Genomic DNA, 27,666 nt, shown 5'->3' on the forward strand with positions numbered 1-27,666 from the left:
CAACTGCAATGATTCTTAACCCACCGATTGATAATTAATTTATTTAATATTAATATTATTTATAAATTAATATTAATATCCATAGTCATCTCAATCACTATCCACGCCGATTTCGATCAATCAAACAAATACATATAGAATTTCAAGGTGTAATTAATAATAATAATTATTATGAATAATTAATCTAATTAAAACGTTATTAGGGATAATAACTAAATAATTCAACTAATTAACTTTTATCTTACCTCAATCAAATTATTAAATTTAAATTACAATATCACTCTTAATAAACAATATTATTAATATTTTTTTAATTATTAAAAATACAAAATAATAATTTATTATATATATTATCTCAAATTTAATCAATCAAACCAAACAAATTATTATTTATCAATCAAATTTAACATTATATATATATAAATATATATAATCCCCATGTTTTGTACTTATCTCATAAATGTTAAATAAATATTGTTTTCTTTTAATGTATTCTAAAATAAATTTTCATGATCTAACCAGGAAAGAGTTATCCCTGGATCATGTGATATTAACTATGCCTGATTGAGACTTCCTAATTCCTATCTATCTATATAATTTATTTATTTATTTTATGATTAATAGTATTATTTATCTTTAACATTATATTAACTATAATTTATTTATTTATTTATTTTATGATTAATAGTATTATATATCTTTATATGATAATCTTATCCTTTTAACATTAAAAGATACCTAAAAATAAATATAAGGCTTAACCGATCCAAAAATTCAACCATCTTTGAAAGGAGTAACAATAGATTTTATTTCATCTTGTAATGATATTGGATTTGATAAGATATATATATTGTTGATAATATATATTATATATCAAAGTTTGATATATATATATATATATATATATGGTTTGATATGTTGTACATCTATCTGCACATCTATATGAGCACCGAAATCCAATAAAAGATGAAATAAAATCTATTATTTTATAAGATTGTTTGATATCCAATATATATATATATATATATAATTTATTATTTTATAAGATTGTTTGATATCCAATATATTTATATATAAAATCTTATTTCATCTTTTATTGGATTATATATTAAACAATCAAATAAAATCTCAGCAAATCCGAAAAAAAATCTATTAATATATATTAAATAAGGAAATAAAATCTCAGCAAATCCCATAAAACATGAAATAAAATCTATTATTACTCCTTTGAATATATGTATTATATATATATGTGTGAAAGGAAATATCCTACCAAAATTTCAACATATCAAAATTCTAAATTGAAACAAGTTTTTCGACGATGCCGATGAGTTCGCTTGTGAGGACATGGAAGAATTCGGAGGGGTCTTTGGGTCGGTCGGCAGCTCTTCAATCTGCTCTCGCGAAAGAGAGGAGAGAATTCAGGGAACAACATCAAAGAAAGATGTTGGATTCCATTCCAAAGGATCTGAACAGGCAATGGGAAGATCCGATGCCCGAAACGGGTGACAGACTTCTTGCTCAGGAACTGAAGGGAGTCGGGTTGTCCGCATATGACATGCCGGAGTGGAGGAAGGATGACTATGGTAAAGCTCCGACTTTTGGGAAAAGATCCAAGCTCTCTCTTCAGGAGCAGAGGCAGAGTTTGCCAATCTACAATTTGAAAAGTGAATTGGTTCAGGCTGTCCATGATAATCAGGTTTTGGTTGTGATTGGCGAGACAGGATCTGGGAAGTCCACGCAGGTACCGCAGTATCTAGCCGACGCGGGGTATACTACCAACGGGAGAATATGTTGTACTCAACCTCGTAGGATGGCTGCAATCTCGGTAGCCAAGCGAGTCGCCGAGGAGTTTGGTTGCCGCATAGGGGAAGAAGTTGGATACGCTATTCGTTTCGAAGATTGCACAGGTCCGGAGACCTTAATCAAATACATGACTGATGGTATGCTTCTGAGGGAGATTCTGAATGATGCAGATTTGTCTCAATACTCAGTGATTATTCTTGATGAAGCTCACGAGAGGACGATTCACACGGATGTCCTTTTTGGATTATTGAAGCAACTTCTGAGACGGAGAACGGACCTTCGCCTGATCGTCACCTCTGCAACTTTGGATGCAGACAAGTTCTCGGGATATTTCTTCGATTGTAACATCTTCACTATCCCTGGAAGAAATTTTCCGGTAGAAATTCTTTACACCAAGCAGCAAGAAAGTGACTACCTGGAGGCATCCTTGATAACAGTGATGCAAATTCACTTGAGTGAACCTGAAGGTGATATACTTCTGTTTTTGACTGGCCAAGAAGAGATTGATCATGCCTGTCAGTGTCTCTATGAAAGGATGAAGAGTTTAGGAAAAAAAGTTCCCGAGCTGATTATTTTGCCAGTATATGGCGTCCTACCTAGCGAAATGCAGTCCAGGATATTTGAACCCACTCCTCCAGGTAAGAGAAAGGTGGTCGTCGCCACCAATATAGCTGAAGCATCTTTGACTGTTGATGGCATAGTTTATGTCATTGATCCTGGCTTTGCAAAGCAAAATGTCTACAATCCTCAACAGGGGCTTGATTCACTGGTGATAACTCCGATATCACAAGCATCCGCGAAGCAAAGAGCAGGGAGAGCGGGACGGACTGGACCAGGAAAGTGCTATCGGCTCTACACACAGAGTGCATTCCACAGTGAGATGTCCCCCGTTTCGATTCCGGAGATCCAGAGGATTAACCTCGGGATGACTACTCTTACAATGAAGGCCATGGGCATTAATGATCTGCTATCCTTTGATTTCATGGACCCCCCATCACCTCAGGCCCTCATTTATGCCTTGAAACAGCTATAGATTGGGTGCTCTGGAAGAAGAGGGACTGCTTACAAAGTTGGGAAGGAGAATGGCCGAGTTTCCTCTGGATCCTCCTCTTTCCAAGATGCTTCTTGCCAGCGTGGATCTTGGTTGCAGTGATGAAGTTCTGACCATTATTTCGATGATTCAGACGGGGAACATCTTCTACCGTCCTATGGAAAAACAATCCCAGGCAGACCAGAAAAGGGCCAAATTTTTCCAGCCTGAAGGAGATCATCTGACGTTACTCGCGGTGTATGAGGCCTGGAAAGAAAAGAATTTTTCTGGTCCCTGGTGCTTTGAAAATTTTGTTCAGTCTCGATCACTGAGGAGAGCACAGGACGTGAGAAAACAGCTTCTGTCCATCATGGATAAGCTCAAACTGGATGTTGTTAGTGCTGGAAAGAACTTCACAAAGATCCGGAAAGCCATAGCTGCAGGTTTCTTCTTCCATGCTGCTCGGAAAGATCCACAGGAAGGTTACCGGACATTGGTCGACAACCAGCCGGTTTACCTTCATCCGAGCAGCGCTGTTTTTCAAAGGCAGCCCGACTGGGTCATATATCATGAGATGGTGATGACCACAAAGGTGTACATCCACGATGTTACTGCAATAAGTCCAGAGTGGCTGGTGGAACTAGCACCAAAAATGTTCAAGGTGCCAAATTCTATGAAAATGAGCAAGCGGAAGAGACAAGAGCGAATCGAACCACTCTACGACAGACACCATGAACCTAACTCTTGGCGTTTAAGCAAAAGGCGTGCTTAGTTGTTCAAGTATGTTACCTTTTCTTTTTCCTTGTATCAAGCATGGAAGTACTGTTTCATCATTGTAGTTCCAGTGTCAACAATTAAAGGAGGATAGTCAAAGGAAAATTAAAAGCTATCGAGTCAAGATACGGCAGTTGGTTGGTTGAGAGGAGGATGGAATTTAGTCCAAGGCTTTCTGGTGATCAAGAGCGATGAGAGGGGATTCCCTCTTATCTGATCGAGATATATAATATCAAGCTGACTTAAATCAGGGGGACGAAGCATTGAAATATCAACAACTACATCTCCTCACAACGGAGACCAGGGAGTGTTCTTTTGGAAGTCATAAGAAAAGAACAAGTGTGTGTTGTAGGGGTTTTTGGCAGTGACATCTTGCTATAATATTCTTTGTACTCCGTGTCTATCAATTCTAATGAGATCGCCTCCCGCGTAGATCATTTTGATCGAACCACGTAAACCTTGTGTTCTTTACATTTCTGTTTTTAAGTTCATATCGCTGTTGATTCTTGATTCTCTTTTGTGACTGCAAACAAGAAATTCATATTTTGTGGTTCTTGTGGACATCATCTTGATCATTGGGTATCTTGTAATTTCTTAGTTATCATCATATCGCCTGTTATGTTTGAGTATTGCTAACCCGGTGAAGTCTAAAACTAGATGCTTTGTACAATTACGAGTTTTTTTTGGATGAATTAATTCGAAGGGGTTTTCCATCACTTGAGTATTTCAGGTTAAAGCTTTAGTTTTCAGAAATAAATCTTTCAGTGAGGTTCTGATTCTTGCTGGGCTTTATTTTCTTTTATGAATGGATATGTTTATAGATTTTTGGCCTATTATGTTTGGCGAAACATGAATAAAAGCTTCTGTAAATTTCTTGATTGTGTTTGTATATAGCTAATAATGAATGATATTTAAAGCTTCTTTTTTCTCTTCAAGTGTTGTATATTTTTGTCTTTAATTAATTAATTTTCCTTTTGATTTGAAAAAGTAGTTGCCTTGTTACTCCAAAAAAATATTGAGAAATACTAAGGCCGTCTTCAACCCAAAAATCTATTTTGGTGCAGTTTTTGCACCAAAATAGTGTAGTTTCTGCACCAAATATAACTTTCATCTCCAACCCATTTACTTTAAATCTTACACTAAAAAGTATATTTATAGAATATTTTTTTTGTTTACTATTTATTTATAAATTTAACTGTAAGGGCCCGTGGTCTTAATTAATATTTAGTTACCAAACAACAAGGATTAAATGGTGTAAACAACGAAAACGAGTTTAAAACGTTCATTAGGGCCTACAGAAATTTCGGCATGACCTCCCCGTAAGGAGGACATCCCAAAAATTTGAAAACACAACAACAACAACAACAACATACGCTCGAAAATAACAACATGTTCACAATCAACCAAACAAACATCATACAGCTGCACTGGCCAGGACTAGACACAACATAACACAAATAAGATCCAAAACAACATAAAAACATAACCATACAGCTACACAGGGCATCTCCCTGGCAATTGTATCAAACAAGCATAATATATATAAATATCTGGGAACTCTGATACAAACCGACTGACTAGTGGGTACCACTCGCTGACGCTCCACCAGACGCGTCAAAACCCCTGAAATGACCTGCTATGACATCAAAAACAACCAAATGTGAGGCCCAATAGCATAAGTAAGCCCAGCTCATTTCACTTTTTATTTAATAAAATCCAACCCATTTGATAGAAAATCAGATTGCACAAATCCAGAAACTCTTCCCCAACCTTGCCCGTCGTTCTCTTCTTCTGCAGCAAGTGTGCATCGTTCCCATCGGCCAGAAATTTAGTGCAGCAGTTTATCAACTTTCTTCCTCCTTTCTATTAGAGTATTTCTTGCCATGAATTGGAAGGTATCGAGTTCGATCGACCCTGTTTCCAGCAATTGTGCATGAGCTTCGATTCCGATTTAGGTAAGCTTTTGGCTTCGAATTTTGGTTGTTCTTGGTGTATTAGTTTATAAAAGTGAAGAATTGAGCTTTTCCCCTAATTTCCAGCTAGGTTTCCGGCGTGAACAGTATTTCCGGCGACTTGTTCCGGCGAGCCACCTTTGCGAAATTACCGTTGTGCATTCTAGCCTCGAGTATCGAGGTATTAAGCTTGAATTCCAGATTTTGAAAGGTTATATAGGCTGCCCGGGTTTCGATTTTTTAACCGCTCCGATTTAATTTGTTTTAATCGATTAGAATGCAATATATTGAAGTATGTAGTGAGTTTGCATTGTAGGTTTTATCGTTGGACGAGTTTATCAGAAAGCCCTTAAGAAATTATTGTGGTATTGTAAGCTACAGTTGAGGTACGCTCAAACCTATATCATTATGACTCGTATATTGGCGTGTAAGAATATTCGGTGAATGTTGTTTGCTATTATGTGCTTTGAATGTTTAATCTGATGCATTCATGCATTAATTGTATTGGCATAACATATTGAGCCTTGACTCCTTTGACGGCTATTTATGTTGATTCTGTTGAGATATATTGAGTCATCAGAGAAACGAGTGGGTTAGGATTAGCCACATTCCCAGATGACAGCTAGGGACGAGCGACTTAGCTACTCGCATTCCCGTTGCTACGTGCATAGACGAGCGGCGATTTGATGCTGCATTCCTGGCACGGTGGCCACTGTTACTGTTGATGATACTATTCGTTTGGACTCCATTTGGTATCCATTATTCCGTTGTCACCATTCATGCATCACATAGCATTGCATTTACTTGATATTATTACATGTCTTTTATATACGTCGTGATTTTACTGGTTTGTCGTACTGGGGTCCGACCCCTGTTTTCTTTTGATGTTGTGGTTGTTTTTGATGCCATAGCAGGTCATTCCAGGGGTTTTGACGCGTCTGGTAGAGCGTCAGCGAGTGATACCCAGTAGTCAGTCGGTTTGTATCAGAGTTCCCAGATATTTATATATATTATGCTTGTTTGATACATTTGCCAGGAAGATGCCCTGTGTAGCTGTATGGTTATGTTTTTATGTTGTTTTGGATCTTATTTGTGTTATGTTGTGTCTAGTCCTGGCCAACGCGGCTGTAGGATGTTTGTTTGGTTGATTGTGAACCTGTTGTTATTTTCGAGCGTATATTGTTGTTGTTGTTGTGTTTTGAAATTTTTGGGATGTCCTCCTTACGGGGAGGTCATGCCGAAATTTCTGTAGGCCCTAATGAACGTTTTAAACTTGTTTTCGCTGTTTACACCATTTAATCCTTGTTGTTTGGTAACTAAATATTAATTAAGAGCACGGGCCCTTACATTAACAATATAATTATAATTAATGTTAATATTAATATTATAATTATAATTTTATTTTTATTAATAGTTAAATTTATTTATTTGATTCTTATATATATTAACTCTAATATTGATAATACGAATTAATACAAATGCTTCATTATTAAAATTGACATAAAATAGTTAAATTTATTTATTTGTTGTAGGTTTTTATGATATTTTATCAATTATATATTTACGAGAGTTAAAAATGTCAAAAATAAAATAAAAAACTAGAAATATTATTGATGATTTAGTTTGTTTATCTTTTATTATATTTGCATTTAAATTATCTGAATTTGAATTCGTATTTTTATTTTAATTGTATACTTAATGTTTAAATATTATTCAATAAATTTGTGCGTTAGATGTTTAATTATAAAATTATTGTAAAATATATTTATAAATTTATAGAATTAAATATTTTAATTTTTAATTATTATAATAATACAATAAATATTATCTAATTATTAAAATAATATAATAAATATTATACTATTATTTAAATATATCTAATTATTAAATTAATATAATAATATAATATTATTATATAAATAATATTTATAATTAAACAAAACAAAAAAAAATGCTCTGCGCCAATTCCCTCTGCGCCAAATTTGGCGCAGAGGAGATGGAGTTGCGCTATTTTGCAAAATAGCGCAGCTCCATTGGAGATAAACCCTGCGCCAAAATAGTGTTTTTATTCTATTTTGACGCAGAGTTGGAGATGGCCTAAAATTCCACTGATACAGAAACCAGATGAGTTTGTCATGTGATTTTATTTGCAAAATTTCCTCAAACAACTTTCTTTCCTTCATTACAAATCAAATGCTTTAACTCATTTTTTCTACTATTTTCTTAGACATCAAAGATAGCTAAAGTAAAAAAAAACATTGTTTTATGAAATAAGAGACTCGTTTTATTGATACCAGTTCATGAATTTGAATTACATTAGCAAAGGTCAATTCATTCAATTACTTTTGTAAGCATATTAGCTCGTTGATCTTCGGACCTTACAAAGGGAAACTGAATCACTCCTTCAAGCTTTTTTTTAATCAAGCATCTGTCTATCTTAATGTGCTTCGTTCGGTCATGCTGAATAGGATTATGAGATATTTCAATGGCGGCCTTATGTCCAAAAACAAATTCGCAAAACCAATCTCTGAGACCAGTATTCTGAGCCATATAAGTCCACAAAGTCCTCAGCCACTCCTGCAAACTCAGCTTCAGCACTTGACAATGCTACTATTTTATGTTTCTTACTTCTCCACGTCACTAAGTTACCCCCAACAAAGGTAAAGCATCCCGATGTGGATTTTCTATCAGATAAATTGCATCGTATATCCTTCAATATCTAAATGTTCATTCTTAGAGAACATGATTCCCCTTCCGGGGGGTGATTTGAGGTTGTGAATAACTGCATGCATATTGTCTTTAGTCGGATGATGTATGAATTGACTTACTAAACCAAGTGCATAAGAAATGTCTAGGCGGGTGTGAGAAACCTCTCTTTGTTGGTTGGTTCTTGATCAGGAAATTCTCCCAGCTTTTGATTTTGTGCCATTAAGGTGTCAATTGGCTTGCAATATAGCATTCCCAGTTCAGAACTGATACTCACGGCAAATTTAGGGTCCGATCCACGCAAGCGTCACTAATCCAGACACGGGCTTCAAAATTACCCTGGGCCTGAAATCACAAATAAGACCGTTAGGAGGGGGCCAGGAGGGTGTCCTGGCGTAGCCCTCCGACGCTCAAGTCAGAGACTGAGGATATATGGGGAGCAGCTAAGGGCGCTGCTGAAAACAATATAGTGAATTTTTTATATCATACGCTCAAACCTGGTATTTATAGGAGGATACATGGGCTTGTTATGGGCCATTCACCTGCGGGCCTTAGATATGGGCCGTGAGTTTGGGCCGGATCTTGATGGGTTCATCCCTGGGGTATTAAGAACAATTACTTGACTTTGAAGTTTCCAATACAATTCTATCAATTAAGGCACGCTTTCTTCGTTTCGATCGAACCATTAGTTTGGGTTTACGATGTAAGTTGATGAAAAAATTTGTTAAATATGAAACTGTAATGACCAATTTAGGGATTTGATCTTCCAAAATTTTAAACAGATGGACAATGGGAGAGTCTAGTTAGGAATGGTGGGCGTGGAACGTGGAAATTCATCGAATCCCGAAGTGCAGAAACTTAAAACAATCAATCACATATCAATCAAATATCTCACAATTGGTTCTTGGAGCAAACGTAAAAAGACTTAAATTTTCTTATCCAGCCACAAGAACGGCATATTATTGCGTATGGTGCAATACGTCGGCGAATGCAAGCAGAAACGGAAAGACCGAACAAGAGACTTATTCATAAAAATAATAAAGATGTTATTGCTTCAATAGATTACACATATCATAATGCATTTAATTTCATTGTGCGTATTACAATTTGTGTGAATTAATTATTATTGCCTTTTTATTAAGTCAACCATGCTTAAATCTTGTGTGTAACATAATAAAGTCGAGCATTAAAATTTTGACCAAGTGATTAATTATTGTCTCCATAATTGTTCGACTCATTGGGCCTAATTTCAACTAAAAGAATTGACCCATTAAAGGATTTATATTACAATATTATTCAAACCTATGAAATAATTAATTTACTTGTCAACAACAAAGAACCACAAAATCCATATGCGACAGATGGGTTCCCGTATTTCTTTCTAATTTGGGAAAAAAATGATTTTTGACTTTTTAAAGGGGCGAATTTCAAAATATTGTAAATAATTCAAAACATAATATTTCACCATCCTCCTCAAATTTTGAAAATCTGTCCAAAATAATCTCACAAAATAGCCAGAGAATCTCGTGGAGCAATTTAAATATACAACACCACTCGGACTATAGCACTGATACATAGTTCAAGAAAATCAGCAGCAACCTTTTTAGTCTCAAAGTTTAGAGCAGAAAACAAAAAATGGCAAGGTCGGATTCATTTCTACGGCAGCTAAGTAGCAAAGAAGGATACTGGAAGTCGAGTTCCAAGAGATGGGTCGGGGCGGGGTACGGGGGTGGCTTGAAGCAAATGGAAGGGCAGAACAATGTGTGTGAAAATGGGATGTTTATTTTGAAGAAAAGAGTGATGGTTTTAGTGGATCAATCTTCGTATTCCAAGCAAGCAATGACTGTGGGCTCTTACTCATGTTGCCAACAAGGGAGATATACTCACTCTTCTCCAAGTTGTTCCTTCTTCTTCGACTCCTAATTCTCTTGCTCTCTCACTTGGTTCACTCTGTAAAGCGTCTAAGCCCGAGGTTAGTTTACAAACTTATGATCTTTGTGCAATTAACTAAAATGTGCGGTGGTATGTCTGCTTGATTCAGATATAGAAATGTGGTTTGTAGATTACTGTCGGATTTAAAAGATTTGAGCTTTATCATTAATTCATTATCACGGAATCGATATTGAATCAGGTTTTTATGTTTGTTTCCTATGTTGCAAGTTTCCAGAGAGCTTTTAAAATGAGATGCATTCTAATTTCTATGTATTTTGGGGGGTGGGTGGGGGTTTTTGTAGATTTTGCAGTATTTGTTTTCTTCTTTTATTGGGTGGTTTTTAGCATTTTCTTGTTCTTATTAAGGGAGATCTGCAGCTGTTATGTACCCTGGAACTGCTTTTTTTGATATTTTAATGTTTTTGGCTCTATATTTTTTATTTGCACCTATCTTTCCAGTCAAAAAGATCAGAAGAAAGTTATCGTTAACGTTACAAGTAATTTGTTTTCTATTTTTTGTTAAACACAACATGGAGGTGGGTTTTTAATAATTTTCACTTTGTTTTGTGGGATTTGATCATGTAATAAGGTCGAAGTAGAAGTACTTGTAATCGAAGGACCAAAGATGGCTACTGTGAAGAGCCAGGTGAAGAAGCTTGAAGTGTCTGTTCTGGTATTAGGTCAGAAGAGGCTCCCCCAATTACTCCACTGGTTAGCTCATTATCCATTTATCATAGCTACTTCAATTTATTGTAATCCCCAACTTTAGGATATTCTAGCTTATCGAAACAAAGTCTCACCAACCGTAATCTATGGATAAAAGACTTTAGTATATTACACAAATATATGGATTCTTAGTCGAAGTATGCTTGTGGTATTGGGCAGCCTTTGTTTGAAAAGCGAGACAGAGGAATTTGTGGAACAATGCATCAATAAAATGGAGTGCTTGACAATTGGAGTTCGAAAGCAGAGCAAAGGAGTGAGTGGGTATCTTATCAGCACCAGATGGCACAAGAACTTCTGGCTCTTGGCTTAGATATTAATGATTTCAACAAGCTTATTTGACCATAGCTTCTAAATAAATGGGATCAATCCCGAGGGAACCAAGATAACCCTAATATTTCAACAAGGGCGTGTATGGTATGGTGTAGATTTGTTGGTTTTTATTTTCATTTGTTTTTTTTTTTTTAACAGGAGTTTTCCTATTTTTTTCTTAGCTCGACCCAATACCAATAATTTTGAAATAGACTAGAATTTAACTCAAATTTGGTCCTGCAAATATAATAATTGCTTCTCTAAAAAAAAATCAAAATTATATTTTTTTATGACATGAGACTTGCAATCGCTATTTTTTTATACGCACTGAGGTGCTAGAAATCACCTCTTCTGTTTAATTGGGTGTTGGGAATCACCTAAAAATTAATATAATCATAAAATTTGTCTTACTTTTTAAAAACGTTACCACGTTTTTGGATTTGCACTTGTTGAGAAATTACACCGAAACGATAACGATCGTGATGAAAAAAATATGCGGAATAAAATCAATAAGCAAGAACACAAGGATTTACGTGGTTCACCCAAGATAGGCTACGTCTACGGAGCTACTGCAAATATATATTATAGGGAGAAAATATTACAAGTGTATACGACACTCAATCTCTCACAATCTCAAACCCTGAGTATAATCGAAAAAATATTTTCTTTAACTCACACAAGAATAACACTCAAATTTTTTATTATCACTTGAGTTGCTCTCTTGAGTTTTGGATGCTTAGAAAGCTTGTGGGATTGGATGTCTAGCAAATGAGCAAATAAGCTCTATATTTAGCAAACTTTTCAAATGTGAAAGTCAGATGTAGATTCAAACTTTGCTGTCACCATTTGGACGGTAGTGCGGACATTCGCATTGGACAACAATGTGAACATAGGCACAATTTTCTTGCCTACAATTTTGGATCAAAAAACACATGTCCAAATCTTAATATCACTGTCCATAAGTGAGACGAAAATTAGTGTATATGCATCCAACCTAACGCGATGATGTATTTCGAAAGGGGCTCATAAAAAATATGGAAATAAATGTCACCCTATTTTAGTGAAACGGATTTCGAATTTTAATGACTTTTTTTTAAAAGAAATTATATGAAATATCAAACACATTAAGTGGTTTAGTGACATAAACCTCTAGTACACTTTCGGGACAAAGTTCAAGTAAAAAAACTCCACATTCAATAAATAAAAAGAAAAATACATGTGAAATGACGGTTTCACGTCTTTTCTCTATTGATTAATTAAATATATTTCATTTATTTTTCAAAGAGATTATTTACTTGATTTCAATCAATTTTATTTTCACTAATTTAATTTTTGGAGTAATCAATTAATATCTACAATGAAAAGGACAATTAAGGTCTATTGTGAGACGGTCTCATGGATCTTTATATGTGAAACGGGTCCTAGCGATATTCACAATAAAAAGTAATATTCTTAGTATAAAAAGTAATATTTTTTTATGGATGACCCAAATAAGATATCTGTCTCACAAATACGACACGTAAGATCGTTTCACATAAGTTTTTTTCTTACATTCAATTATATAATTATTTAATTTTGTGTATTATTATTACAAGAGAACCGGATGGCGAATATCCCACTAGTATTAACAGTAGAATATTTGGAATTTCCAAAATAATCTCTTTTTTTAGGTAGGTGGACTCTTCAAAATAAAAAGGCCTTGGCATTTTTCGTTCCTTTTAACATCTTCCACACTCTTACGCAAATTATAAACTCCTACCAATACAAATTTCTACGCAAACACTTTTGCTCCTAATCATGAAAATGACTAATTCCTAATGCATCAAATTAAATAATTGGTAAACTCCAAAAGAGAGAGGTCGATTTTATGCAGTCAATGACATGGGCATGGTCCAACCTGTCAAAGTGGATGGCTATTTAAACACCAACTAAATAGTGTACATCTATATAAATTGGTGGGCCTTTCAATTACTCGGAAACCCTTCAATTTTGTCCCTCCCTTTACCTGAGTATTGTTACCGGATATTGCTCATATTCACTCAACATATTATATGTACGTTCATTTAACAACGATATATGAATGAATGATTATGATTCATCACTCATTACATGATAGATTCATCATTCATCTCACGTATCATGTGCTGAGTGGATAACAGTATTATCTTTATGAGTACCATCTACTAAGCTACTTACTTAAGAAATTGTTGTTTTTTTAAGCAATACCATAGGCTTAAAAGTTAATGTTTCTTGCGACGCTTTTCTTGAAATTACAATAGATTTTTTCCCTTACTGACTCATAAAGAATGTGATCGCGTGCGTAGAGTATAGAGATTGTAAGTTTCATCTTCATATATTTATATAATTATATTATATAAATAATTTTCATTTTCATTATTTTAGAAGGATGATCATCTATTTGATTGCGATCTTGGATATAGACGTGGAATGAAGACATGCACATGATATGAAATAATATATAAGCAATGTTATCTCTCATTCACATTGCGTATGGTATTTTTTCTCTTTGTTACTTAATTTCTTTTAGAGACACCCTATTTTCCCACTCACCTAGCTAGACATCTACACACCCTTTTCAAGCCCATTATTCTTGCCTCACAGCCAGTATCATATCGCACACACAGTGCCATCAAACTTTCTTTTGGTGCTCTCTCATTTCTATCTAACTAGTTTCTTGTCGACATCCCTTTTCGCAAAAAAATAAAAAACACGCACAAAAAGTGTAAAAATGATCGAGTACTATAGAGATGACAGGATCAAATGCTGCAATGTTCATCCCAAAATGCTGGTTGTAGGAGTATGTGCCCTGTGCTTGAATGAAAGGCTCTTAATTCTAGCTTCAAAACAAGCCCATCTTCACCAAATTAACAGAAAAGGTTCTTCAAGTGTGGCACCCAAACAGCCCTCCAAAGCCTTACCAAAGATTCTTGCTCTCACAAATTTGCTTCATCGTTTGGACATTAAACATCAGAAAACTGAGGTTTTTTGCACTTCATCTACCAGTCAAGAAGGTAAGATTTTCCTTTCATTATTATTATTATTTTGCTTCTTTAGAACCAGGGATCAAGCAAAAGATTAATCAAGAGGAAAATGAGAAAAGGATTTGAACAAAGATTTGAAAGATGTCAGTGTCTCATAATCAGATCTTATCTTTTTAAACTACTACATCATATATACACAATGTCATGGTCAAATTCTTTCGGGTGATGTATGACGATTACAGGAATGATTTTAAAGTATTTAATCAATAAAAAGTGACAAATAGTTTGTATTAGAAATAATTAATGTAATATAATGTAAACTGACCAACTTTTGTGGTGGAATTTATTAATAACTAAAGAACCTTCACTAGATATTGTAGAGAATATTGGTACGAGAAATGAACGAGATCCAAAGGGACCCTATTGTTCTACTGTTATTAAAATTTCTCGGTTTCTATTATTCGTTAACCACGATTCAAATAATATATGTATTCTAAAAATAATACAGAGCTAGAAAAACAATTCACAGAATTGACCTCAACTAATCTAAAAGTAAGCTGTGCATGTGTAACAGCTTATTATCATATATAATACAATACACACATGATGATCATAAATACTTAGGAACTTATTAATGATGTAACGCCGATATAGATTTTTTTATCATCGTCGATATAGATTTATGGGAAACTCGTTTCGCAGACCTCTTTTTCTCATTAAAATTTACCATATTAAGTAGTACACTGTGAGATTTGCATGCCTTAACTTTGGTCGTGGCAGACTCCTTCATATCAATCAAGTTTGAAGGAAATGGTGTCGCTTCGTGGACAATGGCAAAAACTCTAAAGCGCCCTTCAATACACACAAGGCCAAGGATATCAAGAGTGTGGTAGAGCATGTGAAAATACGTACGACGCTGAGGTGGCGAAGACGGATTGGTCATCTCTTTCAAGTCCTCAGATGGAAGAGGTCTAGCAAAGGTAATATGTGCCATGTTGGCACAAAGCTGGAAGGAGCAAAGGTTAAATATGGGTGGATAAGGACTCTCTCAAAGAGGACTTGAAAAATAAATAAAATAATAAATAAATAAATAAAGGGATTTGTATAGAACACGACACTTGAGCTTTTCATTCACTGCTCCATTTATACTTCTCTGCGAGAGGTTGTCTTGATATGAATTGGAAGTGATTATAGAATCTACGATATGATTGAAATGGTATAGTCACATTTTCATCTATATCATGATAATTTGAGGGTTTTTTTTGGAGCGTGACAAATTGGTTGTATATTTGAATCTTTATTTTAAAAAAAAAAAAAAGACATAACAAACTCTATGTACATTTCTAAAACAAGAGGGAAAGATTGTCCAAGTCCATATACGCAACTCTCAAAGATTTTATCTCACCAATGTGAGACAATTAACGGTTATTATAGATTATACATATTGATCTATATCTATGTTATGTGTACTATTCTGTTCGAATTTAAAACTATAACAATCCACTAAGTAAATTATATTTGGTTGATTCATATCAAGTTATCGATTCGACGCATTTCGACTCGGCCACACGATTTCTGCCATATCTTGTCTAGTCCTCAAGAAAAGTGTTCTTAATTAGATTTTCAACAAAAATAAGTTAAAATATGATCATGAACGTGCTCTTGTCCTCACAAAATTTTTTGGGTTTTTTCCCAAAATTTTTTAAATAATGAAATTTTCCCTTTTTACCCACGAGTGCAAATGGTGAAGCATGTGCAGAGAACTTGGCTGCCTTTTTTTTAAATTAATTATACCATATCGAATAGTCTAATATATTTAACAAAGATAGTAGGGCAGTGTGTCCCTTTTGTTAGGTCTAACATATCCATTGGACAATCAATGCTTTAGCGTTAAGAAAAGAGCTTTTCAGCAAATTCATTAAAATGACAACTCAAGTCAACTTAATCTCGTTGATCCATCCTAAATTCTATTCTTCCTCTAGCTTTGATCGAGCGTTGTATGCAATTAATGCATACCCTTTTAATTTAAAACCAAAATATCTCCAAACAATTTAATATCCTTACGTAAGACTGAGCCTTTGATGTTTTATAAAAAATTATATCTGATGGTAACAGTACAACTCAAAACTTTTAAATCGTACAACTGCCCAAATATCATATTTCGATTACTCTAACCAATATAGACAATTATTCCACTTTACAATCTCCATATCAATAATTGCACTCTTTGCAATCAACAGGACTTTAACTCGTGATCTTGACTCTGATATCAATTGTAGGATCGAGCGTTTACCAATTTAACCAAAAATTATAGATGTTGATAGTGATACAACTCAAATCTACGTTTCGATTGCTCTAATCAACAAATATAATTATTGCACCCAATACCTTCTAATATTATATATTTATTTTCATCATTGTCATTAATAATAATAATGATGATAATAATAATAATAATAACAACAATAATAAAAAAGAAACTTAGTGAAGAGTGGCCTTCATTTATTTTCTCATCCACCAAAAAATAAAGAAAATATGGGGTCGATACCAAAGGTAACCATCTTTATTTTGATTTCAACTCACACTAGTAAATAAGGAGCCACTTTTGTCATTTGAAGTCAAAGAACTCTTTATTACGCACATTGTTTTGTCCCGTTACGTTACTCGGTCAACATTGCCTAAAAGTACATATATTATTATACAATAATAATACTAATAAAGACCACACCGATAGGCCACTGTTACAAGATTAGGGTTTCGTTCATTTCAGTATCAATCTGTTTCTAATTCGCTCCTTTTCGCCCCCACACGCTTTGATTCTGCACCATTTATGTATAGCTCTTTTTCGAACCAGTATATGCTACATTGAGAGTTCTATTTTCTATTTGTAAGCAAGAAATGATTGACCGATCATCTCATTATAAAATAAAAAAATATTGATGGATCACGTATTTTTTGTTTTCAAATAAAATAATTAGTTGATAATCTTATTAAAAAAAAAATCAAGAGTAGATTTTTCCAATATAACAGTCTTACCACTATTTTTGAATTTGGGATTACTTCAAGCTACAAAGGAAACAAATAGCTAGTCGTTGGATTAATAATTATTAGAGAAATATCCGCATGCATCAAGACACCCTGTGGATACCAGCTAGCTACATGATCATTTATGATACAGGTTTTAAAATTACTACAAAGAAGGTAAAATTTCAAGAGCAGATCTCTTGTGAGACAGTCTCACGCATCTTTATCTGTGAGACTGGTCAACTCTACCGATATTCGCAATAAAAATAATACTCTTAGCATAAAAAGTAATATTTTTTCATGGATGACCTAAATAAGATATATGTCTCACAAAATACGACCCGTGAGATCGTCTCACACAAATTTTTTCCAAATTTTAATTGTGTGAATCTCATTTTAATTGAATATATATAGATAACACGATTAACTTCCGCTGAGAGGCACATGTTGCCCTTCCGGAGGCTAATTGCTTACATTCATTCATCACGAGGATATTTTTGGAAAATTCAAATGATTAGAGAGCTCGAACAAATATTTGGAAGAATAGAGAGTGAGAAAAAAAATTTAATCTAAGATTGAAGAGTTATTGTCAAATTGCCCTATATATAATTGGCCGATTTCCCAATAAAATTAAGGGGTTTTGCATTATTTCAATTCATTTCTTGATTACGTTTCCGTCCTTCAACTATGAGTATATAGTAGCCCAAATGAAGTTTTGGCTTGAATTTAAATTTAATAAATTATAAAGTAGCTCAATCTTAATGATTTATTGGTGAAAATTCTAAAACACATAAAACTCCTTAAAAAAATATTAATAGGCTAATATATCTTTTTTTTTTATATTAAAAATCAAATATATTGCACCTCTATGTTATAAAAACTCGGGCATATTTACCTATTCTGATAGAAAGTTTTATGTATGATTTTTAAAAACACGAATTTTAACGTGCTGTTAATTTTACATAAAGTGTTTTTTTGCTTTTGATTTTTTATAGAAGGTATTGATACAACTAACGTCAATCTGATAGCTCTTTCTTTTCTTTCTTTCTTTTTCTTCAAAAATCAAAAGCAACCCAATCTAGCTGGTCTTTTATCTTTTTCTAAAATCCAAAACGCCTAGTCTCTGATCGAAAGTTCAATCATTCATTCATCACTTTCTTTTTTGACCATCTTTTGATGACTAAACTATGTTTAGATAAGTATTTTTAAAATATTTTTAATGTTTTAAAAACTTAGAGTATGTGTTTGAATTGTAAAAAGTTTATGAATGTATTTTTTTTTTAAATGTTCTCCAATTATAGATTTTAAATAATAACTGAGATATTTTTTTGATGTTTTTTGGAATAGGCAAAAACTTGTGAGACATATATCTTATTTGGATCATCCATGTAAAGTACTATTTTTTATGCTAAGAGTATTACTTTTTATTGTGAATATCGGTAGGATTTATCCATCTCACAGATAAAGATTCGTGAGACCGTCTCACAAGAGACCTTACTCTTTAGAATAATATTGGAAAACAGCATATGAATATGAAATTGATCGTGATAAAATGGAAGATGATATTTACCAGTCCATGTCTAGTATTATTTTATCCTTTTTGACTTGATTGTTTTTGCATCATGTTTAATATATTATCCATCATAATACTTATTACATATCCTTAACACATGATTAATTTTCTTACAATTAATTTTTTCACTTGAAAATTTATGATGTGCATCTAGTTCGGAAATCTTGGTTTTGTCCAACTGTTAAGACTATTTTCTTTATCTAATTATTAATGTATGAACGAGTGCTTACCGCTTTACCAAAAGCTATAGCTAGTGGTAATGATGTAACTCAAAACAAGGACAATTATTACACTCAACAATTAATGACTACCATAATATAAATATATATTATATAGTTTTATATCTCTTACTATATTACAAAAAATCTAACTGTTACAGTAACTATCTTTAATAAGCTGGTATGTTCATTTCTTTATTAGAAAACAATCTTTATTTTTAATTAATTTATAATTTATTTCATAAATACTGTAACCTACATAAAATAAAAAAATTAGTTACAATTGATAAATAAAATATTTTTAACTAATTAGTGTCCGATATGTGATATGTATAATTTTATAAAATTACTTAAAAATGATAATTTGAACATATTTATATAAGATATGTATAACAAAATGGCTCAATAATCGAGAGGCAGAGTAGGGTTCGGCCCGTCAAGTGTGTGGCTGAGGTTTTAATACAATGACAGAGAGATCGTTGAATCTTCCTTTCCTCCATGTACATCCAAACTAGGAAAAACGAATTTCCAGCAGTGTCGGCGGAGGAGGAACACAATCGCTTCACAGAGTTATGACTTCAGGTATGAGGATTTCAATCTTCTTACCTAATTCATGCTACAAAGATCTTATATTTGTTTATCTGGGAATCTAGGTTTTATCTACGAGCGTCCAATTCTCTATTTTGTGGTCTGAATTCAGTGGGTTTCAGCTTAGAATTTGGGGTTAATCACTAAAGTTTCTTCTTTTCAGTGTAAACTTATCTGTGATTTTCAACAGTTTTCCAACTTGCATTGCTTTTATGTCGGGTGTTTATTTGATTCATCTCCTGTGATCTTTGGTAATTGTCTTGTTGTTTAGGGTGGACCATATTGGTGTTTATGCATTATTTGTTGGAAATTTCTGAAGAAGCTGTTTGTTTTTACTAGATACTGCGGCAAACCTTGCAGCTGAGCTTGAATCAGCTTCTCGGTTGAGGGCTGCTCGATTCTTCGTAACGCAAAGGCCGTGGCTTGGTAATTATAAGTTTATAACTAATCATATTTCCGGTCACTTATTTTAGATATATTAAATTTATTGAACCAATTTCAGCGGGTTGTCTACATTTTTACGCAGGACCTTTTTTACATTAAAATTGCGGAGTTAGAATGTTGTTTTTTGCATTCTTTGTGATTTCTAGATCTTTATGGGATTAATGTCAGACCTGTTGCTCCTGTTGGGAGCGTCAGTGGCAAACCATATGTTGATCCAGCACTTATACACATGCGCTTACCCGATGAGTTGCTTTTGGAGGTATGACTCTTCTGCGAAGTAAGCATATATTTTAGGCTGACAGTGTCATGATTTTTGTTCCTGCATTCGTGTTTTATTTCTGCTTACACGATAACTTCTAAAAAAAAAAAAAGAGGTACTTGGTTGTATTAGTGGGCCACCGTTTGAGTCGTGATGATTAGGCCACTGTTTTGAATTATATCCAATAATATTATGAACTTGTTCTCGAAACTAAAACTGAACATTGTGAGATAAGATTTGGCTGGATAATGCAATGTTAATTTACAGAGGCACCTTTAGGTTTATGATTCCTTTCCAGAAAGACAATGAACCGACAGAGTTACCGGGTCAATAATTCTTCTCCTTTCTTCCTCATAATGTTTCATTAATGAAATTTTGATAAATTCCAATTAAGGCTAGTCTCGGTTAGTAAAACTTAAGATACTGCATAATGTAAGCCTTGTCATATAGTGCGGTTCTAAACCCTCGATTCTACAACTCCGTGTTTTTAGGTGAAAATATATAGGATTGTGGGCTACCATGTATGGTCATGGATTGCGGTCTGGTTAGGATTGTATGTGTTCTCCAAGTCCTGTTCGTTTCTATAATTAGTTTCCAAAACTGAGATTCTTTTCTTCAAAGAAAGATAGTTCCAGTTGACTCTCGTGGTCAATCATATAATCTATTTACGGTATTACTTTAAAGTTGTGTACCCACAGAGTTCATAAATGCGGTGTATTAATTGCAGATCTTTTCAAGAATGACTCCATATACCCTAGGGAGGGCAACTTGTGTTTGTCGAAAATGGAGATATACAATACGTATCCCTGTGTTTTGGCGCAATGCTTGTTTAAAAGCTTGGCAGGTAGATGCTGACACACTGTTATTTCTGTTAATCTTTTCCTCGTAATTATATATTCCAGTTTTCATTCTGAGTTCTGCTCTTCTGTGACTAGGTCAATGGACTAACAGAAAATTATAAGATTCTTCATTCTAAGTATGATGGTTCATGGAAGAAAATGTGGCTCCTAAGGCCAAGACTTCGAACTGATGGTAAGATTTGTTAATTGTATCCTATTTTACCATCATATTCCGTTAAACATATCCCTTTGCACTCCTGATAAGTAGTTACAGAAGTGGCTCCTAAGGCCAAGACTTTGAACTGATGGTAAGATTTATTAAGTGTATCCTATTTTACCAACGTATTTCGTGAAACATTTCCCTTTGGACTCTGGATAAGTAGTTACAGAAGTATTGCAAATAGTTGATTTAAACTACTGGTAATTGGATTCTATGGTTTGATTTACTTTCCTCTGTTCGTGGTAAGCTCATATGGTACGTTTTGGAGATGGATAGAATATTGAAATATGTTGGTTACTGTTTTAATTGAGGGTATCTTGAAGATGAGAACTATTCAACTTTAACATAGTTTTTTAGCAGCGAAAATGTTTGGCTTCTATGGTTTGCTGCTAGCATTTCAGACATATAAAAATTTTAGTTTGCAGAGGTTTTACTTCTTTTTTTTATTAATATTTTGGGCTTGTACAGATGGAATTATGTATTTAAATGTCAGCCGATTTTTCTAATTCATGCACGAATGCTTGAATTTGTAGGTCTTTATGTCAGTCGGAATACCTATATTCGTGCTGGAATTGCAGAGTGGAAGATCAGTAATCCAGTTCATATTGTATGCTTTATTTATTTTCAGTTGTGATAGTCTCTGATAGATTTTTGGCGCAAGTTTCATAAAAGATGTGCCTCGAGATTCCTGGTTGATAATGTGTACTTTAATGAGAAAATAGATTGTGTTAGCTAACAGCTAGATGGAATTCATTAGATTTTATCCCTTCCTCATATTCGTTTTGTCTTGTCGATGCTTATGAATAATCCATTATGTATTCTTGCCTCATTATTGAAATAACTCCAGCAAATTTAATTCTGATTTGTCATATTTATGATGGCATTTGTAGTAATATTTTAATCTTTGGAAGCACATTGTGCTATTTGTTGCAAAGTCTTGAATGTTTTTTATCAGCTCATGATTAAGAAGAACTACCTAAAACAATTGAAGAAAAGGATTATACAGCAAAAGAAAAGATTTTATTTCATGTGTTATTATCCAAGAAAGTAAACAAAGTCTATGGGTTTACGTTCCTATTATTACTATATCTCCCTGGATGTAAGATAATTATGTAACCAGTCCCTTCTTTTTTGCATTTCAGGTGTGCTATTTTCGTTACTTGAGATTCTATCCTTCTGGAAGGTTTCTCTATAAGGTCAGAATTGTTAACTGGGTTTTGGATGCAGTCCAATTTAGGAATTGTGTTACAGCATCTGATTCTGATACCTATTCTCTTCTTGGCAATTTGATAGAATTCATCACAAAAAGTAAAAGATGTGGTGAAATGCATGAATTTTCGGGCCACAAAAGCTGATTGTGTTTTTAGCGGGCAGTACACGCTTACTGAAGACAAGGTCAGGTTTTTCTATTTTCTATCCAAAGCTGTTTAACTTTTGTGAGGTACATTATTTTAAATAATACAACAATTTGCAGGTTGAAGCTGCTCTTTTGTATCCTGGCTTGCGACCAACTGTGCTAAGAATCCGGTTGAGGTATCTATAGAGTTCACTGCATTTGGAACATTAAAAGAAGATCCTTTAACTGGGATAATTTTCTCTATTTATTAGTGAATAGCAAGATTCCGTATCTTTCTAAATATTTTGACGATACTCTACCTTTGTGCAATGTCATCTAGGTTAAGGGGTACAACAGTAGGTGCTAACAATAGATTGGATCTCCTTTCACTTGTTACCAGTGGCGTGAACGATGCGGAGGCCAGCGGGCCGGATGAGGAGATTCTTGGAGTAGTTGAAGGATGGGAAGAAGATGAAACACATAATCCTGACGTTCCAGCCATTTCACATAGAAGGGGTTTAACTCCTTTTGTCTTTGTACCGTTCGATGAAGTAAGTATTTCTTTCCTCCATTCATCTCTCAACAACACTTGATTTTGTATTTTTGGATTGTGATGGTTTGGTTAATCTATGAGATGCATTGTATTTAAATATAAAGATCTGAACTCCTGAGGTTTCTTGGATTGATCTCCATACATATGTTTTTGTGTGTTCTTGGACCCAAGGAGATTGGTTCAGGCTGAAGGTGCAAGTTAACCAAATTAAGTTGGATATTTTGTAATTTGAGGTTAAGTTAGAATTTGTTTTAGCTGGTTTGAAAGCTAAGAATTGAACTATTTCCCTCGAATTGAATTTTAATACAAAGACAATTAGTGATGTTCGATCTAAATTATTGAGTAATATCGAGCAAATATTGCAATTTTTTTTTATATTGAGCAAATGCTCAAAATATTGTTCGACCTCTAGTTTGTTTAAGCTCCTGTTGGCACAGAAGCTATTAAACAAAATAAATTTTACTCAACTTGGGTTTGTAATGTATTCGAATATGATCGAGATGGTTACATTTGATAGTGTGAAATATAAATCAAATAACATTCGTGCCGACTTGAGTGGGTTTAATTCGTATAACTGTGACCTGCATACTGTAGGTTGGAACATCAGTATTGAATCTGCCTGTGGACAAGATGGATTATTTTGTACCTGGTTGATCGAAGCACCACGTTCGAGACCTCCTCCTAACATATACATACATGTACGTGCATATATGTATGTATATCTGTAAATAGGAAACTTTATTTTGTAATACGTTTGCATTACATCCTGGTTGCTTGTGTCCTGAAATATGCTGAACTTATTGGTGCTGCTATTGCTGTGTCCCAGCTTCACATGTAAAATTTAAACGTAATATGTACATATTGATGTGTCTGTGTGTATGGAAGGTTATGATTCGAATATCTCTATTTACATGATCTTTTAATAGCTATATGACCACACAAAACAGTTTGACAGTATGTCTTTAAACTTTTCATTATACAGATCTTGAATATGAGTCACATGGGCGTATGACTATGATGTTTCAAAAGAATATAAATAAGATATCGGAGAACTATGATTTACAGGCTCCAATTTTGTGTTACAAATTCAACTATTACAGCCTGCAAGGTTTCTTTCTTCTTCTGTTTCGTGGGGGGTGCACTATAGCCTGCAAGTTTTCTTTTATATTATAATTTAGACAGTTTTTGCATTATAATTTTAATGTTTAATATAAACTTCATATATATGACAAAAGTGAGGTAAATTTTCAGTTCTATACGTGTGACTATAAAAATGCAATCTTTGCATTACATCATACATTACAATTTATCAATTTCAATGTTGTGCGTTACTTTCCACGATCAAATTTCATCCTTAAGAGTCGTAATATTATATAAATATTCAAAGAATAGGTTTTTTGTGAGATAATCTCACGAATTTTTAAATTAATATTTTTCATAGATGATCTAAATAAAAAAAATATGTCTGACAGTCTCATGAATTTTTAAATTAATATTTTTCATAGATGATCAAAATCACGAATCTTTAAATTAATATTTTTCATAGATAATGAAATATATGTCTGATAAAATTGATCATGAGATCTTGCCATATTTGGAGTAAAAGGATTTTCTATAACAAATCGATAAAATCCATATAGATAAAAGATTATAAAAATGAAAAAAAACTTGCATTTTATAACACGTGTAGAGGTTCTGCAAACAAACAGCAGCAGCTTCCACATAGAAAGGTGGTGACTCCTCAGGTGGAAGATAGATAGGTACATCACGATTCACATGTTAGACTTGGTATCTTCCTTGTACACTAGGGCTTTCCAAGATGGGTTTCGGGGAAGAAATGTATCCTGCACAGTCGAATTCAAATTTCAGATTTAAAATTATCTTGTCAATTAAATGTTACTAGTCAATTGTACTCAGCTCTATCTAATATCGAATATCAGTAGGTTTTTTGTGAAATAGTCTCACGGATTTTTATTTATGAAACAAGTCAATCATGCTCATATTTACAATAATAAGTAATAATTTTGACGTAGAAAGTAATATTTTTCACGGATGACCTAAATAAGAGATTTATCACACAAAATTGTCTTATGATATCGTATCCCAAAATTTTTTGTGATAGAATATAAGATTATGTGTTCATTTATTATTGGTAAACGACAGTGTTGGAACAAGAGCACTTATTGGAAATTGTTGATTTTCTTGGTTTTTTTTTTTTAATACTTTTGTTTGTTTTTTATTTTCTCAAAAGTTTGAGTATTGAACGACCGATGGATTCTGATATTTACAGCTAAATTTCGGTCACATATTGTAGTTTACTTGACCATGACATATCGCAAAATCATACATTGAGCAAAATATTAAATTTATGAGGCTGAATTATTTGTAAAAATAATATTAAATATAGTTTTTATAAAGATGATCCCATTTTATTTTATTTACCTGTCACAAGACTCACAACCAATCAAAATTCCACGCCGACTCTCTTCCATTCACAAGCTTAGTTCGAGGAAAATGCTTAATAATTACTTAATAATAAAACGTGTTTTTTGCCAAAATATCTATAGTCGTGTATCATAATATTCTCTTTATCTTGATTTCTGACATTACGTAGCTGTTTTAAATTTTAGAAGTTAGCTTTAATTTAATGTATAATTTGATTACTTTAGTTGTGCACTTCAATATTGTGTTCGAGGCACTATGCAATCAGTTCTTATATGGTAAAAATGCAGTTGTATTTGCGTTGGTTTGGATCTAAGGTACGACAGAACCGTTAGATTTTCGGTGTTGGTAGATCGATGGATTAAGTCGTGATGACAACGTGCTCATCCCATGTAGATAAAAAAAATGAGAGTTTAAAATTGTTAAAAATGTTTTACAACAGCCTAACTTAGGTTAATCATTTTCGTACGATATAAACATATATAAATTATTTGTTAAAAGAGCTTATTGTGCGGTCATGTTTGCAGAAGCTTTGTTTCGGGACGTGTGTATAGTCACTGATTAATTATTTATTTTTGTGCTCGTAAATATTTACACTGCTCATCAAACTTTCAATAAAAAAAAAGGATATCCAAGAGTTGGGTGATCGATCTATTGACACTTTGGTTTCAAATCACTTGATACGTTAATTAGGCTGACATTCTCATCTAAATATTTTTATTTATATTGTTAGATAAATTATAATATATGTATACACACACAAATAGAACATTAATATTACAAAATATAAAGATGAGGTCTATTGTGAGACGATATCACGAATTTTTATCTGTAACACGGGTCAACCCTACCGATATTCACAATAAAAAGTAATAGTCTTAGCATAAAAATTAATACTTTTTCATGAATGACCCAAATAAAAGATATGTCTCACAAAATACGACCCGTGAGATCGTCTCAGACAAATTGTTACCAAATATAAAATATGAAATCGAAATGATCATTAGTACTCAATTATGCTAAAAAAATAAGACAGAAAGCAACTGATGCGGAACTTTATTTTTTTGTAAACCAATGGATGAGTATCTGGATTCTGGACCAGTGTTCCAAATCACGTGCACGAAAAGGAAAAAAAAAAAAGAAAAAAGAAGAAGAAGAAAGTAGTAAATATACCTATTCAAGGCAGACAGAGACGCCAAGCACCCCATGTGCGTAAGCTGATAAGCATAGAATGAGTTGTCTACATCAATACATTTTCATATACGACCATTCACAATAATATGGATATTTTACGGCACGGTCATTAATCAAATATCTTGTTATTCAAATATCTCGTATTTCATAATTAAACATCTCACAATAAAATATGTATGAGTCTCACTTTACATTTAACTCTCTGTATTTCTTCTAAAGTATTTATGAAATTATCAGATTAAGCCCTAATTATCTATGAAAGTATCTCGTTCTTCATGATCCTCAATCGATATTGCATGATTCATGTCCTCAACAATCATGTATAGATAATTTATTTGAATTTATCCATGCAGAAATATCGCTCTGAACCTCTTATAGTTTCTCAACGATCTTGGAGCACCTCAAATCTTTTATCAACATATTTTCTTGTATTTTATTTTTTTTTTTGAATTTCATTCTTTTCGAATCTGGGAGAAGTAAAACTCTTCGCAAAAATGGTTCGTATATGCACATATCATAAGTTAAGTATCGTCCTTTGATATATATAGTGTACCGTTGACAAAAAAATTAATCTCTAGTACGTTTTTTTTCAAGATGTTAAAAACCTGTGATTTGTTTAAGCACACTGATATCATCAACGACTCCACAAAAATGCATATCATATCCATAAGTTGGCCGACGTGACCGCCTCAAGCACATTTGTTGGGTAGCCATGATCGCCTCATGTGTACTGATCTCT

At 33.4% G+C, this 27,666-nt stretch overlaps 1 protein-coding gene, 1 long non-coding RNA gene and 2 pseudogenes across 3 annotated transcripts; all 4 read left to right on the forward strand.

Moving 5' to 3' along the window:
- The first annotated feature begins 1,279 nt into the window (after positions 1-1,279).
- LOC142523612 (putative pre-mRNA-splicing factor ATP-dependent RNA helicase DEAH5) lies at positions 1,280-4,027 on the forward strand (annotated as a pseudogene).
- Positions 4,028-9,725: 5,698 nt separating this feature from the next.
- LOC142524905 (uncharacterized) lies at positions 9,726-11,337 on the forward strand (annotated as a pseudogene).
- Positions 11,338-13,740: 2,403 nt separating this feature from the next.
- On the forward strand, positions 13,741-15,471 carry LOC142525519 (uncharacterized). The gene is made up of 2 exons (XR_012815085.1): positions 13,741-14,267; positions 15,018-15,471. It is a non-coding gene; the product is annotated as an uncharacterized LOC142525519 (long non-coding RNA).
- Positions 15,472-19,449: 3,978 nt separating this feature from the next.
- On the forward strand, positions 19,450-24,216 carry LOC142524716 (F-box protein 7-like). Of its 2 annotated transcripts, none has more exons than XM_075628798.1 (11): positions 19,450-19,634; positions 19,980-20,066; positions 20,231-20,343; positions 21,071-21,187; positions 21,279-21,375; positions 21,936-22,009; positions 22,545-22,598; positions 22,696-22,797; positions 22,877-22,935; positions 23,079-23,289; positions 23,886-24,216. In XM_075628798.1, exons 1-11 carry the CDS (start codon positions 19,625-19,627, stop codon positions 23,943-23,945), a joined length of 984 nt encoding a protein of 327 aa, XP_075484913.1. In that variant the 5' UTR covers positions 19,450-19,624; the 3' UTR covers positions 23,946-24,216. The 2 variants fall into 2 exon arrangements, with proteins under 2 accessions (XP_075484913.1, XP_075484914.1); XM_075628799.1 differs by having other exon boundaries at positions 23,139-23,289.
- The last annotated feature ends 3,450 nt before the right edge of the window (positions 24,217-27,666 follow it).

The sequence above is a fragment of the Primulina tabacum genome, chromosome 14, assembly GCF_025594145.1.
Source record: "Primulina tabacum isolate GXHZ01 chromosome 14, ASM2559414v2, whole genome shotgun sequence".
NCBI lineage: Eukaryota > Viridiplantae > Streptophyta > Magnoliopsida > Lamiales > Gesneriaceae > Primulina > Primulina tabacum.